Source organism: Carassius auratus, chromosome 3 (genome assembly GCF_003368295.1).
Source record: "Carassius auratus strain Wakin chromosome 3, ASM336829v1, whole genome shotgun sequence".
In the NCBI taxonomy this organism is placed as follows: domain Eukaryota; kingdom Metazoa; phylum Chordata; class Actinopteri; order Cypriniformes; family Cyprinidae; genus Carassius; species Carassius auratus.
The window spans coordinates 7,994,860-8,013,841 of NC_039245.1; the positions used below are offsets into that span (position 1 = coordinate 7,994,860).

General features: G+C 37.9%; 3 protein-coding genes across 4 annotated transcripts; all 3 read left to right on the top strand.

Annotated features, from left to right (window-relative positions):
- Positions 1 to 249: 249 nt before the first annotated feature.
- LOC113046150 (bryoporin) lies at positions 250 to 2,180 on the top strand. Of its 2 annotated transcripts, none has more exons than XM_026207064.1 (3): positions 250 to 445; positions 1,132 to 1,245; positions 1,500 to 2,180. In XM_026207064.1, exons 2-3 carry the CDS (start codon positions 1,145 to 1,147, stop codon positions 1,924 to 1,926), a joined length of 528 nt encoding a protein of 175 aa, XP_026062849.1. In that variant the 5' UTR covers positions 250 to 445; positions 1,132 to 1,144; the 3' UTR covers positions 1,927 to 2,180. The 2 variants fall into 2 exon arrangements, with proteins under 2 accessions (XP_026062849.1, XP_026062858.1); XM_026207073.1 differs by having other exon boundaries at positions 250 to 441.
- Positions 2,181 to 3,014: 834 nt separating this feature from the next.
- On the top strand, positions 3,015 to 5,237 carry apnl (actinoporin-like protein). The gene is made up of 3 exons (XM_026207084.1): positions 3,015 to 3,174; positions 3,742 to 3,873; positions 4,304 to 5,237. Exons 2-3 carry the CDS (start codon positions 3,770 to 3,772, stop codon positions 4,752 to 4,754), a joined length of 555 nt encoding a protein of 184 aa, XP_026062869.1. The 5' UTR covers positions 3,015 to 3,174; positions 3,742 to 3,769; the 3' UTR covers positions 4,755 to 5,237.
- Positions 5,238 to 13,591: 8,354 nt separating this feature from the next.
- Positions 13,592 to 16,707, top strand: LOC113046172 (inositol 1,4,5-trisphosphate receptor-interacting protein-like 2). Its single transcript, XM_026207097.1, has one exon. The coding sequence runs from the start codon at positions 13,785 to 13,787 to the stop codon at positions 15,258 to 15,260; it is 1,476 nt and encodes a 491-aa protein (XP_026062882.1). The 5' UTR covers positions 13,592 to 13,784; the 3' UTR covers positions 15,261 to 16,707.
- Positions 16,708 to 18,982: the final 2,275 nt, after the last annotated feature.

The following is an 18,982-nucleotide window of genomic DNA, read 5'->3' on the forward strand; positions in this document are numbered from 1 at the left end:
GTGTGCTATAATCTCCCATTGCCCTTACATTATCTTTAAGCCCTCTCTTATTAGTATCACTTTTCACAAGGGGTTTGGGCGTTGGTGGATTTAGTTCTATTCATCATTCATTTTAAATTCAATATTTGCACTGTAACCAACAAGGTATTTCATCTGGCATTTTTATTGGCTGTTTGCCCATGAATTCGCTAAATGGAGCTATGTGACTGAAGATTTATGAAAGCAGTTAGTTAGTCAACACCCTTCAAACTCTCCCACAAATGCTAGTTAGTTCTTCCTGTCAGCATTGGAGGGGAAAGAAGGGGGGACACGCCTGTGTTTGTCAAACAGGTGTTTGTGTGTCTATGAGTGTTTCTGTCACTCACACACCACTTTGTTCATCTGAGCTGAAACAGAAGAGCAGCAAACCCTAAATTCCCTCAGCCGCAGCAACCTCTACTAGTAGGTAACTGTCAAGTACTTATTAACCAGTTTGTGATAAAGTTCCATGTGTGCGCTGTAAAAAACAAACGGTAATTTTTTTTTTTTTTTTTCTTAAATACAGAAATGAGCATTAACCCTTAATTCATCTGCACTGTAATGATAGTAAAAAGTCTCATATTGCTTGTGTCTGCCATGATTCTCAGCTCAATGCATCACTGTTTGTCTCTGCTAACGGTTTAGTTCTCCGAACCATATGGAGCCCGCAAGTGGCTTTCCATATTCTGCCGAGCTGTCAGGCGTGTTATTTGAGATCTTTTAGCGCCTGTGCTAAAACAGTAGAAAACACTCATCTGTCAACCTGCTGTCATATTTAGCAGATAGTTTCTGATAAGAAGACAGATTAGGCTTTGCATTGATTTTGTGTATATTTTGAGCTGCATGTCAATCACATTTATTTGATTAAAATGCTGTAGGATTTGCGAGACAATTCATATGCTTTAAGAGAATAATTATGTAGCAGAATATCCAAGTTGCATTTTTAAATACAATGTAAGTGAATGGCGGCAACAGCCAGTCCCTATATATATATACATAATTTTTATTTATTTTTTACATGGCCCTTTACTAATTTGTTGAATGCAATTTTTTTCTTTTCCATTTTTTCAGCCTTTAAAAAAAATATTTTTCCTCTTTCATGACCCCCCACAGAAGCAGTGCCAACATGCAGAACGCAGAAGCTGTGTCAGCAACAATAAACACTAATAGGAACTGTACAGTGGAGATCACCAATGTTAGCAGCAATTACTGCCTTATCAATCCAAAGTAAGGAAAAGTCATGCCTATTTTCATTTACAATTATTTAAACTAAGTTACTGACAAAATCAGATCAGTGAGTGATAAATCAGGAAAACTCTTGTCTGAAAAAGTAGTGACTTTAAGAATTGAATTATGTTCATTTGTACACTGTAACTGTTACAGTGCGGGGCAAATCCCTTTCAGTTACTCTCTGATATTTATTGTAATTGTACATATCTATTAAATATTATTTACCAGTGTTAACTATAAACTTCTCTCAGAGTGTACATGTCCAGTGGGTTCAGTTACCATCCACCCCAACCCACCATCCGCACCGCCAAGACCGAGGTTTGCTCATTCACTAAGGATGACAACACTGCCACCGGGGCTGTGGGCATCTTGACCTATGACCTCTTCCACATGCAGAACCGTATGTGCACTGAGCGCATGGCCATTCTGTTCTCTGTCCCCTTCGACTACCACCTCTACAAGAACGTGATGGGCATCGGGCTGTTTGAGAGCAGCCGTGGATGTGACAAGGCCCTGTACAAGCACATGTATGAGGGGAAGGACTTCAGTCAGTTCACCCGTGCAGATGTGGGGGGATCTGGAATCACCCACAGAGGGAAGAAAATAGATTTAAGGGCCACCATGTCTACTGTGGGCAAGGCTATTATTAAGCTAGAGGTCTATGATAAGATGGGCTAAATAATAAAGAAATTGGGTCTGAGTACCAGTACACAAATGATTAATAAAATAAAAATAAAAAATATATACTTTTTATGATCTTAAACATCATATGCTTATTAAATTTCATCATGTGCATGCCATTGTGCTTTCAAATTGTATCACTTTTTTTGTCTGTATTAAAACCTGCATTTATGCTGCCCAATATTCTGATTTTCACTTCTCAAAATGTATCTAAATAAAAAGAAAAAGCCTGAATACTCACGTTTGCTTCTGTGTCTCCACTATATGCATTATATATGATATAAAATGAGGTGATAATGTGGCTGATGCTTCTATCAAAAGAGATACAATTAGTATATATTAGTATATAATTGAGATAATTAGTAATCAATTCATAAATATAATTTATGAAGTATAGATACATTTATGCAACCCAACTCTACAAGCTGCCCTTTGCTTTTCACTTACATTTCTTATAGGAAACATCAAATGAAACACATAAAAATTAAACACTTTAAAGCCATGAACCATAAACAAATGTTAACCTATCAAAAAACATAAAAATAAATAAATAAATATATATATATATATATATATATATATATATATGTCTGTGTGTGTGTGTGTGTGTGTGTGTGTGTGTGTGTGTGCGTGCGTGTGTGTGTGTGTGCGTGCAAACCGCCTATTTTTTTTCTTTGAGGAACTTTTTTCCACTATAGTTTCAAGCAGGAAATGAAGTGAGAATATTATTTTAGACTCATTATTCAAAACATATAACAAAACAAACATTACAATCCAAACGGTTTCAAAATACTATTATTTCTGTATTAAATACAACAAAGACTAATTATTATCAATTATCAGGAAACCTCACCTAAAACGTATTCCTGAAAATGCCATCATGCTTATGTTTGAATCCCTTAAAAACTGAGTCATTTCTGAGACAGATCTGTACATGCATCTTCACTGTTCTGGTCTAAGAAATCTAGCAACTAGTTTTAGGTGTGGACCTGTGAAACCACACATCTTCCCACCAATCTGAGATGATATGTGTGTGAGCATGCATCTCCATGCTTGTGCGTAAAGAGGGTGTACACTAAATTTTAGTAAGCACACATTTGTTTTCACAGGTGGGTATGTTCTGTTCTTGTTGTTGATCATGAAGACTGGGAAAGGGACAAAGTAAAAACGCAGTGACTCTTTCAGAACGCACTGTTACTGAGCAACACACACACACACACAAATACACTCCGGACTACCACAGAGGTAAGCTTTCATTCTCCTTGAGACTAAATATGCTTAATAATCATAACTTAATAATCAAAAATAAATTGTAATGTATTCTAATGGACCCCTTTTATTTCTATTTCTAAATTATAACATTGCAAGCCAGTTTATTCAGTTATGGACAATTAATTAAGCAATGCATTCTAAAACTGCAGATTGCTACAGGCACAACGTTTTTTAAAGAGGGGCATTTGTGTCTATATACTGTACTGTGACCCTGTTTATTCCCTAGTTAACGATGACAACAGTGACAATATATGAACTTTAATCTAATGCTTCTGGGTTTTATATTGAAGTGTATGCGCATACACACACCAGACAGTACAGAATCTGTTTCAGGAATAAAATACTGAATTCAAATACGCCAGTTCAAACAGAGGGAAATTAACTTGTGTTAGCAAACTTCATATCAAAGAAAAACAAGAGAAAAGTTATTTTATTTTCACAGCAGCGCTGCTCTCAACTGCATTTCCACTTCTTTTTACTGTGAGGTACAGACCTCTTTTCTCACACCATCCCTCTTCTCTCTACTTCTCTCCGTTTCAGCCGTCAATCAGATCTATCGTGCTCCATCATGACTGAGTCTGCTGAGGCTGCCGCTGCCAACGTGAGCAGCAGGAGACACGCCACCATAGAGATCACCAACCTGACAAACAACTACTGCCTCCTCAACCCAAAGTGAGACTACAACCAGACACGAAACTAATGTTTAACCAAGCATTCAAAACTAAAACTTTGTCTCTAAACCTCTATTTGAGTAATATGTATATATGTATATCAAATGCATTAAGATGGAAATTCTGTTATTATTTACTCACCCTCATGTCATTTTCTTCTGTGGAACCTAAAATACTGGGATATATATATATATATATATATATATATATATATATATATATATATATATATATATACCCCTTTTACTGTACTTACATTTAATTTTATGGAAGAAGCAAAAAAAAAAAAAGAAATTCCAAATATTATTATCGTGTTCCACTGAAGATAGTAGGCATGCATGTTTGGAACAATGTTATGGTGATTAAACGATAACAGAAAACTGTAAATATGTGCGTTTAACATTGGTGATTTATCCATATAAATCCCACAGGGTGTATCTTGAGAGCGGTGAAACCTCCAATCCACCTCAGCCCACGGTGCGCCCCCTCAAGACTGAAGTATGCACTTTCAGCAAGACCAGCGCTCATGCCACTGGCAGCGTGGGGGTTATGACCTACGACCTGTTCGAGCGAAGCAGAAATGACTACAGTGAGACCCTTGCCCTCATGTTTTCGGTCCCCTGGGACTACAATATGTATAAGAATTGGTTTGCAGTGGGCATCTACCCGAAAGGAAAGGAGTGTGACCAGGCCCTTTATAAAGAAATGTACTATCAAAAGAACCCACAGGGCTTTGTGAGGGAGGAGGCCAATGGGTCAGGCATTAACTATGAGGGAAAATTACTGGATATAAGGGCCACCATGTGTCCTTTAGGCAGGGCTATCATAAAACTGGAGGTGTGGGACAAGCTGATGTCTCCTTTGAGTCAGCAGGTTTCCTGAACGTAAAAACCAGGCAGCCATTTTACTGAATCATAATAATATAGTAACTTTTTTACATGCCTTTATATGTTATCACCTGTATCAAAAATGTTTGCCTCTATATTTACCAATGCAATAAATATAGCCCTGGGTTTTTTCTTCTTCTTTTTTTAACTTCCTAGTCAGCTCTTTGGGTAATTTGAACTCAGTAAAATGGTCTGAGGGTGTTTAAACTGGATGTAATACCTCTGTAATATCCCACACTTTAAACTGTTCACTTTTTCTGTCAGAAGATCGCCTCAGAATCAGATGTGTGTTTTCAGTCTGCTCATGACTAAATCTGCTCTCATACCAGGCAGCCATTGTGTTGTTATTCAGTCAAACCATCTTCTTGGTGGCTTTTTTTTTTACTCCCTAATCAGGGCAGAGATCCCTGTGAACAATAAACACTGTCTGTACTGACTGCCACTGCTGAGGTATTTTCAAATAAATATTTACCTGCAATTTTGTAGTAATTCCTTTCCCTTTTTACTGAGCCTGAAGGCTTGGTGCTGTATGTATTGGTGTATTCAAAATCTCAAATGAGTGCCGAGGCTGTTTGCTATAAGCTGGAAAGGGTAGCTTGTGTAAATATTTTGTAATATTTATTTGGAAACTTCTAATGCCTGGAGAGGCCAGTTGAACCATGGGAACCGAAAGACAGAGACGAAGATATAAAGAATGAATCACTGCATCAAAGAAGAGGGAGAGCACATTTTACATCTTTAAACTCCTCTTGTCCTGAATAACTCCTTCAGCAGGCGCTGAATGGTGTCTCTCCAGCCTACTCAATACTCCCAATCAGAAACATCAATGCTAATTTATCAGTAAGAAATGGAGCTGTAATTGGAAAACGAAAGGTTTTACAAGCATCTATTAGTACTTGCCCAAATCTGAAGGGGACAATATCTCATTTAAAACAATAGCAAACCAGTCATCAAGGTCAAAGTGCAACTGCAGCACTATAAGCAAAATAAAAACCAGTCTGTTCTAGATTCTTATTTCAATGGATTGAATTGCTTCTCAGACCATTTCTTAATACTACAGTCCCACTATCACCAAATAAGAGCCTTGATCAAAGGTTTCTTTCTGTCTGCGCTGTAACATTTGCATGGAAACCAATACATAATAAAGGCTAAACGTCACACCTTTAAGAGGTATCTCTGGAGCATTGTTGCTCAATGTAATAGGGCGTTGAGGAACTGCTGTAAACAGATGGCTAGTGCTTTTCTGATGCTACAGTGTGTATCTTGAGTCAGGTGTGTGGATTTGCTCCACACTTGAGCTTGAAGCAGTATTCTTTTTTTTCCCCTAGTTTATTTATTTTGAACTGTAAGGGAAATATTTCCCTTATATATAATATATTTTTGCTTACGCTGTTGTGTATTTCTGCATTTGATTGTGTTTATGCATGTATGGGAAATGGCAAGTGATATTGACTCACATACTAAATTCAATTAGTAGTTTGCATCACTACTTAAAGGTGTACAATCTTAAAATACTTAATTAAACTGAGCTAGGACAAAGTAAGCTACAGAGTTCACACATTTTCCCAAAAAGTCTAAATGCTACTGTTTCTGTGCAGATATTGCTTATGGTTTGAGCCAAAGTTTGACTGGCTATCTTCCAGCGACTCTCTGCTGGTTGATGCCATTATGCCAGTAAATAGATGGCAAAAACAATCCTTCTTTTTTTTTTCTATTGATGGCCATTCAAAAATAAAATTTCAGAAAAATATGGAAAAAAAAACAAGCAACACATAAACTGGAAATATTCCATTTTATTACAGTAGATATTTTTGGAAGGCCCTTGAAAGTGTGAAATTTTGACTATTTTTCTGTCAGCTCTGTCTGTGACCAAAATCCTGAGAGAGTTTTTTTTCCCCATTTCTATTTTCAATTTCCATTTGGAGGACAAGCTGTTTAATCACTGGAGCTTTTACAAGGTGAAGTGGTCATTTGTGAAAGGACACACATAAAGGCGGTTGTGCAAAGTTTGTCCAAAAAGGCGGGATCTGCAAGAGTTAGAGCTAATTTGAGAGATTTCACTTTTCTCATCAGTGCACAAGATCGGTAATGTAATGAACTGATAGAGCTGAAATTCAACCACAGATGTTGCAGTGATGTGAATTCATTTTCATAGTCGTGTAGGGTCTTCTTAGTCCATTTTGTTGAGTCAGAGCCGAATTGAAATCCTTAACCAATCGAGTTCAAGTAAGAGACATATATTAATGTATTATCTTAAATTTATGTTGTTACAAATGACATTTTTTTCTCTCGTTATACTTTACATGGACTTGACTGTACTCAGAAAAATGTTGTCGAAAATGTCAAGAGTCCATGTCAAGTTTGAGTACAAATTTACCAGAGTTATTATTGCTGAGTCTTATACCACACATCAAGTTCTCACGCAGGGAAAAATACATAGCGGAGCAAAGAGGAAACTGACAATGCAACAACAGACAAGACAGAGCAGGTTACTTGCACAACACTGGTGCAACACACATATCATGTAGTTTTCAAATAAACCTGAAGGACTTGATCAGGTGTGTTTAATTAGGGTTGAATTGAACTCTGCTGGGCTCCAGCCCTCCAGGAATTGAGTTTGATGCGCCTGCTGAACCAATCATCCCTTCCACTAATTATAGCACAAAATAGACATCAATGAACATCAGAAAATCTCTTGTTTAACAATGGAAAGATGTCAACACACTATCAAGCTCAAGTCCAAATTTAATTTAATTTAATTTAAATCTACCGACATTAATCTACTCTCCGGTCTGGTTTGTTTGTCAGACAAAATGGCAGATTCAGCATTATGTTTGGTCAGATTGACTGTCAGTCAAACTCCCAGCGAAGGTTCGACTGGACTCAAATCTGGACTTGATTCAGAGTCCGACAATGAGTACCCCAACTCTGGATCACAGTAAGAAGTCCAGAAGTCACCTCACGCAATGTTAGCGAGATGTTGATTGTTATGTAATCTGCCACTTTAAATGATCAAGCTCTTTAAAGGCAGATCAATTCAGACTCTGAAAGTGATTCCATTAATTTCATTTATCTGTTCCATTATCATTAAAGCTGTGGTTTGGACCTCACTGTTCTCACACAATTAGAATGATTATTAAAACGTAGTCATCACCATTGTCCTATGAACAGGGCCTTTACACTTCATTCAAAATATACATCTGATCAATTATTGCATTCCCTGGGAATCTAAACTCTAAAATGGATAAACAAATTCTTTAAAAAGAGAAGAGTCTCTGTCTTAACACGTACATGACGGCTGTGATCACAAGTAATTATCTTCACATTGTGAATGCTTTGCTTTTCTTTTTTTCTTCAACATTTTCTACCAGAAACTTCCACAAGACCAGTTGCACAAGAAGAATACATTTCATTTCGAGTCTAAAAATAGATTAATGTGGGTAAATCACAATGCAAAGGGGTTTACTGCTACTATTTGCTGTGTGAGAGTGCCACTGTGTGGAGGGATAAGGTAAAGTGACCCAGACCTACAGGCTTTTTATCGTTCATCAGGAGGCTATGAGCTGTTAAGAGTCATGTACAGGTGCATCTCAATAAATTAGAATGCCGTGGAAAAGTTCATTTATTTCAGTAATTCAACTCAAATTTGGGAGCTCATCTATTAAATAAATTCAGTGCACACAGACTGAAAGGAGAAGAAGAACTGGACTGTTGCCCAGTGTTTCAAAGTCCTCTTTTCAGATGAGAGCAAGTTTTGTATTTCGTATGGAAACCAAGGTCCTAGAGTCCGGAGGAAGCGTGGAGAAGCTTATAGCTCAAGTTGCTTGAATTCCAGTGTTAATTTTCCTCAGTCTGTGATGATTTGGGTGCAATGTCATCTGCTGGTGTTGGTCCATTGTGTTTTTTGAAAAACAAAGTCACTGCACCCGTTTACCAAGAAATTTTGGAGCACTTCATGCTTCCTTCTGCTGACCAGCATTTTGAAGATGCTGATTTCATTTTCCAGCAGGATTTGGCACCTGCCCACACTGCCAAAAGCACCAAAAGTTGGTTAAATGACCATGGTGTTGGTGTGCTTGACTGGCCAGCAAACTCTCCAGACCTGAACCCCAGAGAGAATCTATGGGCTACTCTCAAGAGGAAGATGAGAAACAAGAGACCAAACAATGCAGATGAGCTGAAGGCCACTGTCAAAGAAACCTGGGGTTTCATACCACCTCAGCAGTGCCACAAACTGATCATCTCCATGCCACGACGAATTGAGGCAGTAATTAAAGCAAAAGGAGCCCCAACCAAGTATTGAGTACATGTACAGTAAATAAAACACTTTCCAGAAGGCCAACAATTCACTAAAACTGTATTTATTATCACAATTAAAAGAACCAAAGACTTCAATCTGTGTGCAAGAGGTTCATAATTGTCAACAAAAGTTGAATTACTGAAATAGATGAACGTTTCCACAACATTCTATTTTATTGCGATGCACCCGTATAAGATAAAACAAGCGACATATGATTAGATTTCATATTGTGTGTGTGCATGTACTTGTGTTTGCTTCTAAAGTTATTTACCCCATATCTGAACTGTGCTTCAGTTTTTCACTGTTTCCCGGGCAGCAGGCGTTCATACTGTTCTCTGATCTCAGCGATGGCAGCATTCAGACACGCTGTAGGGGCTGTGTCAACCCCCACCAGCAGACACCCACTCGGTTGTGCCCAGAATGACAGTTTCTCCTACACAAACAACAAGAACATCAATAAATCCAGCAGAGAATGTTCCATATTTACATGCAATGTACAATACAGATATAGAAATGATCCGTTCCATTATTTCATAAACACATCTTGTTTTATCTTGTGATTTTTTTTATCAGTGTTTATCAGAGCTCAAACCAAATCTAACAAAGGTTATATTTGCATGTGTGTCTATGGTACTGACTTACCATTGCATGTTTGTGTGCTTTTCAGCTGTGGTGTCATGTGTAAGGGGATATGTTGTATTGCCTCCCACCAATGATGAAGAACATAAAGCCATCCTTCACAGGATGATGAGAGTGGGTCATGCGGGAGAATATGGTGCCAACTGAATTTATGATGGTCAGATGGCTGTTCTTGGCCATTCCCAAATAAGACCACTTACTCAGGTATTAGTGCTTTAACAAAAGCTGACAATTATTACACAACAATTACCATTTCCCTTTGTCACATTTGGGAGGATTAAGTTGTTACATGAGTTTGTGTAAAAGGAACAGCATTCAGTTCAGTGAGGTCGATGTAATATGGAATTGAGCATTCAGTGTGATGTTGAATGTGATGATATATCATTTGCTGTTAAAGGAAATGTGGGATCAAGAGAGAAGCATCTGAATAAGATTAATGAGATGCTGGCAGAGAATAGAGTGTGTTTGACCCTCCTGCTTCTTTTGTGGAACATAGCAGGATTTGCTCCTGGTGAGTGTGACCTTTACAGTATTTCCTTTCTAAATATACAATATTACAAAATAAAAATAAAAAAACGTATTTTATACAATATGTTGGTGCCAAAAAAAAAAGAAAAAACATATGGCCTGTATATGGGTCCACTAGTCATGGAAAAGCCTGTTCAAATTAGGGTAGAAAAAATAGTAATTTTAAAGCATGGAAAAGTTTTAGAAATTTAAAAAGTAGTTCACTCAAAAATTAAAAATAGCTGAAAATGTATCCCCTTCAGGCCATCCAAGATGTAGATGACTTTGTTTCATCGTCTGAACTGATTTGGAGAAATGTAGCATTACATCACTTGCTCACCAGTGATTCCTCTGCAGTAAATGGGTGCTGTCAGAATTGTAGTCTAAACATCACGTCTTAATGACGGAATGGTTTCTTACAAAAACGCAGCAATGCACTGGAATTGTGTGGATTACTTGTGGGCTATTGTGATGCTTTTATCAGCTTTTGGGACTTTTGGATCAATTAGTGATCAAGTCATGTAGTGCTAAATTGATTAAAAAAAAAAAAATTCACAGATTACTGGAAAAGTCATGGAAAATCATTGGTCAACGGATGTGGGAATCCTGTGTTTACTTGTGTTAAGCGTGTTTATTGTATTTAGAATGAAATATAGCATATCTGAGTTACACATCTGGTGACATGTTTTTTTGGACAGGCACTGGCTCTGCTCTCTTGGGAAAGAAAGGGGCAATGGCCTGCACTGTTTTTATCTCATTCTGCAGGGTTTATTGAAGAATAATGGTATACTGTAACTTTCTAACAGTTATGGTTGTGTTGCCATTAAAGTCATGTGTCTTTACAGGATGTGTGTTTGCAAAGACCACTTTGAACACAAGAGGGCAGCCTTTGCCTCTAAAAGGTAACATGCATCCAGCAGTCACAAGAAGGCGATCTGGACTCAACTGTTGAATTTTTTTGCTTATTTTATTTTTTTCTATTTATTTGTGCCCCAAAAAATTTAATAATATGCTATAAACATGCTCATTTGCTATCTTAGAATATGCTTATACTGTCAGAGACCTTTGCATAGAGTATTACGCTAAGTTATCACACGGGTGGCTATGAAAACATGTAACGTAATCTGTTTAGCAGAACAGCTGTCTCCATCTCCCTGTGGTTCCCATGACTTAATCTATGAAGGCATGAAGTCATCCTGGACTGTCCACAGAGAGTTTCAGACCCTGACATCCACTTCTAATATCTGAGGGGTTTTCAAGTATGTTGCCAATGGGTGAATTTGGTTTGTTAGGTAGAGAACAGGCTATGAGAATTGCACAAATTATGCTCCAGCCCCCATCCTCCACTTTGTCTAAAGTCTTTTATGCTGACTGTGCTGGATAAAAGTTCTTGAGAGGCTTGTTTAGTTTGGCAGGTTCTGTTAGGGGGCAGAGCTACTGTATGCTTGCATTCAGAGAGAAGGAGGCTGATGCAATCCCAGTGTAACTACAAGTGTAACCCATAACAGAATCAAAGTTTGTGAGGTTTCCAGCTAGCCACAGGCTGCGTCTTGCCTCTACTCCCTTTCTTTCCTACTTTTGAAGGTTTTTATTTCTAAACATGACCCTCTCGTATATTTGCATTGCTTAATGTGATGCAGAAGCAGAAAACTTTTGTTCTCGTGATGTGTCAGAGGAAGCTGACCAGTCTGGAAACACCGCATGAGCTGCTCGTTGTGAACCGATCACATGTCTTTAAATCTTAATTGCACACTGTTTCTAAAAACTAAAGCTTTTTACATTTACTTAAATGGGTGAGATACAGACAAAATATATCTGGATGTTTGTGTACAGTACATAACACAAAATATCTCTGGTTTTGTCAACTTTACCAGATATCAAGAGTAGTAAAGGTCTTAAAAAAATCAACTGTTTCTCTCTTATTAGCACCTAGCATAGCTTGTTATAAACAAGTTTGGATAGTATATGTGTTGTGCTCAAAAGCTTATGCACAGACTTAGTGTTATGAATCATGTAATTGTGAGACTGTTTCTCAGAACTTGTTTCCTCAGGACACAGATGCTAACCACAAGACATTATTTTAACAGGCTGAGAGCTGCATTCAACTCGATGGTAAATGCAAATCAATGCCTTTGTTGGTTTGCAGTTGCTGATGCCCTTTAGACAGCTTTATATTTTCAGAGAGGGTCACACTGATCAAAATAGCACAAGGAGTTTGATAAAAAGGTACATGGCAGAAAAGCAGCAGTAATTGCCTCCTGTCTGTTGCCATTTTAAGTTCCCTATCATGAACATCACTTCCTTCCTCAGTCATCTGCTTAGTCCCAACAGACCAGTTATTTTGTTATCTAAACAGTTCCTGTCTCTGTGTTTATCCTCTGACAGGTCGTACAGGTTTGTGTGACTTTGCTGCTGTTATGTTCTGCATCTCTGAGAGTCCTTACTTGATAATTGCCTGATATGAAGCGCTGACTGACTCTATTTGCTTAAATTCAAATTCTGTACACAGGACTTTATGCATATGGGATCGTCTGAATAGGACACTCAGTTATATTTGACTAAGCTTTGAATAAGCCATTCTAAAACCGTATGTCCCTAAAGCAATATAATATTAAAAGGCTTATGTCCATACAGCAGCATAAAAACAGTTTGTGGACTAAATAAGAGAGATGACAGTGGTTTCTTGTTCAGTATCACAGGGTCAGGGGTGACAGGGAGGGCTCACACTGAGGTAAGGGTCAGTAACGGATCAACAAAGACACTGATTTCTTCATGTGACACTCCCTTCACAGAGAGCTATTTGAAATACTCTGTGTGTGTGTGTGTGTGTGTATACAGTGTTTCTGTTAACTTTCTCAATGACTGTATGTGTAGTTTATAGGGGCCACACGCCTACTGAAATAATTTTGTATAACTTAGTCCTAGCAATTTACTAAAGGAGTTGTGTGATGGTATTATAAAAAAAAAAAAAAAAAAAAAAAAAAACTCATACTGATTTGGGACTGCATGCAGGTGAGTTTTTGAATGAACTGTCCTATAAATATTGCACCCTTTATTATTAACATTTTAAATGCTTATAATTTGGGCGGTTTTTCAATCCATGCATGTGTTTAGAGGTAGTCAGCTTGTGTAAATCTCTAAGTGAAGTGCCCATTCTGTCAGTTGGCACTTCCCATTTTGAGGTCTGTTTCTTTAAGAGAAGAGGGAGGAGGAGTGTGGACCGGCTCAGAGTTTTGAACGCCTCTTTTTTTTACAGAAATTCCTCTCTCAAGAGTTTGGCATTTCCTCTGAGCTCATACACTGAGAGTGCGCTCTCCCGTTTCACACAATGCTCACTTGCAACAAAAGCGGGTATTTTCAAACATCCTGAATGAAAGGACTCCTCTTGCCCTCGGCACACGCCGCATCTACAAAGAAACTTCACGGGGTGAACTTCCCCTTACACAACAGTTTTTGCTTGGGAGGACGGAAAGAACACCAGCTTGGTGTTTTCAGCATCTGGGCAAGTGGTTCAGCATGGGCTAGCCCCAATTTTCCCGTAGAGCTGGAGTGGACTGGAAAAGAACAAGGAAGAGAAGGATGAGCATTTATACTCTCAACCTCAGGTTGTTCTGGCCGCTGGCCACTTGTTTTCTCATAGCTCTGCTTCTGTTGCACCAATACATCTTCAGAGGCTCCGAGGACCAAGGGAATGACTGCGCTGACCAGGGACCCGGAGCTTTCATGCTCTTCAAGTACACCCTAGCTTTTATCTTATTTTACTTTTTCATAAAGTACTGCTCAGCTCAACCTGGCACTGCTAGGAGGGCTTTCCAAAAAGTGCCGGAGGTACACGGAAAATCAGGAGTCTCCAAGAGAGAACTACTGGACGATCACTATGAGAGGCATGTGCGTCTTTCTCCACATGTGCTGGGCCACAGCAAAGCCCATGTTGCCAAGCTGGTGAGTGAACTTGTCAGAGTGGGTCGCACCCATGTCCTGCCGGAGTCTTCTCTGGCCTTCCGGGGGGACTTCATTCAGATCGGGAGCTCCTATGAGGAGCACAAGGTGGGCTCAGTTGACTGCTTTGACATCCTTGTGCCTCTGAGGGCACCTCGTGGGCTAAAATTAGAGACTGTTGTTTGTACTGACAAACCTGGAGGGCCACCGCTTTGCACGCTCAACACACCTCGCAAAGCAGAATGGACACGCCGTCACAAGGCCTTCATGGACACGTTCATGCACTTGCACAATGCTCAAAGTGTCTATAGGATGAGCCCAGATTCCGTCCAGCGCTGGTTTTACACAGCTACCCAGCACCGCCTCGCTGCTGTCCGTTACCCGTTTGAGCAGCGCTGTTCCCTTAGCCTGTCTCTCAGCGAGGAGCAGCAGGTGCACCTCCGTCTGACCCCCCGCTCTGATTACGTCTGCTGCCACATCTCCATGGGCATTCGTCTGATCCCAGCCTTTCCTCTTGGTGATGGCGCATTCTTGGTAGCGTCCCGGCAGGGTCAGGGAGGAGAAGACCTTTGGACGGTGTACTTTCCCAGACAAGAGCAGAGACTCCTGGCGTGGCTAAAAGGTAGACTACCCCCCAACTCGTGTCATCTGAAGTGCCTTCAGCTTCTTAAAGAGGTGCGTAACCTCAGTGGGGAGACTCTGGACCAGCAGTCTGGAGCTGAGTGGGGAGGAGTGCTTTCATCCTATGCTTTGAAGACAGCTTGGCTTCGTCTACTGCTCAGTACACCACCTGAGACCTGGGATGAGTGCAACCTTGTGGACCGGCTGGATGATCTTCTTCGCAGTCTAAGGGAGAGCCTACAGTCTCGGGCTCTCTGCCATTTACTCCTTGGAGGAGTCAGTGGATTTCTGCCAGACTCTATCATTCTTCCCAAACTCGTAAAGGAGATGGTACCCTCCAACCTGTGGGCAGAATTCAGTGACGTCACCCTTGACATGGTCTCCTCCCGACTGGCCTACTCCTGGAACCACCTCCCTCGCCTAATTCGCCTCGGGCGACCGCAGAGGACTAGTCTTGTTAGAGGTGTCCACTGCAAATATATCGATACGGAGTGAAGGTCAACTACAGATGTTTTTCATGTTTTCTGAAAATGTATGCCATGTGTATATATATATATATATATTAGTTACATTTATTTTTTTCCCCAAAAGCAGCATTCAGTAGATAGAGATTATCAAGACAGTCTTTGATCTATACAAATAAGTATTGTACTGTAATTGTAGGATGTTCTTTGAAATTCGATTTGAACTGAATTTCATATTCCAGTGTGTGTGTTTATTTTCTGCTCATGCTAATTTATTTAGTATTTCTAGAGAAAAATTCTGATTCTCAAAACTTGCTCTTTAAAAGAACAGTAAACATTTGATATGTTTATATATTTAGCTCCCTCATGCGTCTGAGCTGGTAGGCTTGTGTTGACTCAGGGTGACTATAATGTCTCGCTTCTGGGGCAGTGAGTAGTCAAAACAGCATAAACACCAAAGTTTTTCCACACCCACAAAGTATTAGTAATGCCAGCCTAAAGAGATGAACATCCTGTTTTGAAGGGGAAAATGCAGTGTAGCTTCTGTAAAATATATTCTGCTGTGACATTTTGATAAAAAAATTGTAAAATGTATAGCTTGATCATTGCAAAACACCATACAGAGCCAAATTTATCCTTTATTTTGAATGAATAAATGAGTAATATTGTTTCATAACTGTAGCAATTTCAGTATTGCTTAATTGATTGCTTATGCATTCCACTGATGAGTAAATTCATTATTGGTGCTTTATATCACCTCAGTTCATTACCTTAATTGGTCCTCTTAAGGATTAGGAAGCCCTTTGCTTCACTTCTTCTTACTTGTCTACAGGGACCCCAGCATGCATGCACATGATCTTCTCCCTCAGAGACATGGCTCTGCAGGTTGTCACCATGGAGACATGCTACCTCAGCCCAGGGTCACTTATTCAAGCTGTAGCTTTAGTTTTAATGGCTGAATGCATTTACTTTCACAAAGGAAGCAGAGATCTATATTGATTCCTGTAGGTGCCACAGGGTTAGTTTGTTAGTCTCTTTCCTGTTCATACTTTATCTATCAACTGGTTCTCGAACAAAGTGTTCATTCATAGCCATGTGTGTCAGACATATCTTAGTTTCATCAGCTTCACAGGGAAATGTTTGTGGTACCTAAGCAAAAGTATTTGCGGCTTATTTTTGTCTGTTGTCTAAAAAGCAGAACAGAAAATGAAATAAGGAAATGAAACAGGACATGCTCTGAAAACAATCCTTAAATGTAGTCCGAAACAAGTCTTAAAATACAGAGTAACTAATGTGGAATGTATATTTATATTAATGTATATGTCATTTAATGTATATGTGGTACTGTATGTGAATGTAAGTAGATTGTAAAGCACATTGTACTTGATGTACATATTAGAGAAAACAATCTGTGTGTGTGTGTGTGTACATGTACTTTAATTCATGAATTGAAATAAATATCTATATTTTGGACTGCACACAGTTTTGTTGAATATTTGCTATTTGTAACACCTAAAACTATTTTTTTGACAGTGGTAAAGAAAATAGAATATGGAAACAACACAGAAAGACTGCATGCCATGTCAGCAATTTATTATTTAATTTTATTTGCCATATATATATATATTATTATTATTATTATTATTATTTTCTATAAAGTGGTGTGATTGTCTTAATTTAAAATAAATATACATATAAATTATTTTTTCTGAATGCTGTGTATACATTTGTCACATGACACACTACAACTTGCTTTTTTATTTTAATATTTTATTTTTCATAATACTTAACTCCAAACTTCTTTATTTTCACTCAGACACAGTCACTGTAATTATCTTCTGTATAGTCTAGTTTTTCAGTGTTTATTCTCATTTGAGTGTTATGTTTAGAGCAATATGGCTCAGTGTAAATTGTAGTGTGGCATAAAGCTGGTGCTCTCTAACATAAGGATATAATCTCATCCTTTCTAATTATCATTTCATTTATGCACTTGCTTGCAGGATTTGATTTGTTGGCAAAAGTAACCACACCTGCAGTCATGGACATATGATTCCAATGGAATGTGGGTGCCACAAGACGTCACTATGTGTTTGGTGGACAAATAATCAAAAAAAATATTTTTTTATAATCTCACAGTATGCAAGGTAAAATGCTCTGTATCTTTATCATGTCTTGCTCCCTCTAATAATAATGTGAAAGATGTTACTAGGTGGGCCATATACATTTACTCAAACATTCTCTATGAACCCTGTCATTAGAGTGAATATATGTTACCTACATTTAAAGGAATAGTTCACCCAACATTCCTGTAATGATTTACATAATATGCTTAATGTTCATCATGAATGTTCAGTTTACTTACTTTAGCAATTTGTCATAGAGCCAACAACATATTCGCATCTGTCGAGCTCCAAAAATGTAAAAAAAAAAAAACAACAAAACAAACAAAAACATCATAAATGATCATAAATTCCAAGCTTTCTGAAAACAAATGATAGTTTTCTGTGTGGAACAGACTGAAAGTTATTTAACTGAAATTTTGCTTGCCAGCTGGGGTCACCATCCATTTTTATATTTATTTAAAAAAATTATAATAACAATTTATAGACATTCTACTATGAATACTGTAACCCTTCTGTAGAGGTCATATGGGTCAAAAGACTCTGTCAAATGAGAGTGAGAAAAATGACAGAGTTTTACTGTCTAAAACATAGCAGAATGATGCCTGATACGACAGCAGAGGTCACTGTACGTCTATGGTTACATTTTTTAAATCAGCTATCAACAGGTTCTCAAGAACAGAAACAAATGAAAACCTGAATTCACACAATCTCTCTCCCTCTCAGTATTTCTCTGTCTTCATTCAACTATTTATCATATAAAAATATGAATGTTTTCTTTCACCCATGCATTTGCATTGAAACAATAGTTTACACTCAAAATCTCTCTTAAATTCCTTAAGGGTTTCTTTAGTCTTATTTATTTTGAATGTTGATTTCTTAATTTTATTCTTTTCTTTTCTATTCTATTATGCACATTCGTTTTTGTACAAAACGGATGTTTTTTTAAGTCTCTTATGCTCACAATTGCTGCATTTATTTGATGATAAATGAGTAAAACCAGTAACATTGTGAAATACTAGTACAATTTCAAAGAATTGTTTCTATTTTGCTATATTTGTAAAATGTAAGCAAAATTTTTAACAGTCAATAAACCAGTCTTCATTGTCACATGATCCTTTAGAAATCATTTTAATATACTGATTTCTGGGGAAAAAAAGAAATTAATGTTGAAAGTAGTCCCTCTTTATTTTTTTGGTGAAAATTGTAATTCTATTATTATTATTAATATTATTATTACTACTATTATTATTATTAAATTAATTATTTTTTATTCTTTGGTAAATAGAAAGCATAAAATAGAATTTATCTGAACTGTTTATACTAAAATAAAAAATTGATAAATAATTTCAAAAACATTAAATAAAATAAATCTTACTGACCAAAATTTTTGAACTGTAGTGTATGTTTTTCAGGTGCTGTAGTTCAGTCAAACACTCCCCATAACCTGACATGTTCCATACATGCCTAGTTTGGTGAGCGAGGCCTTTCAGCAACAGGTCATGTGCCACTGCTGTTTCCAAGGAAACTTACTTTAAAGTTCCTTGTGATCTACTGACTCAGATTACAATGCTGCACCACAAATGGACATCCTGTCATACAGTGGGTATAGGAAAAAATCATCCCCCTTTAA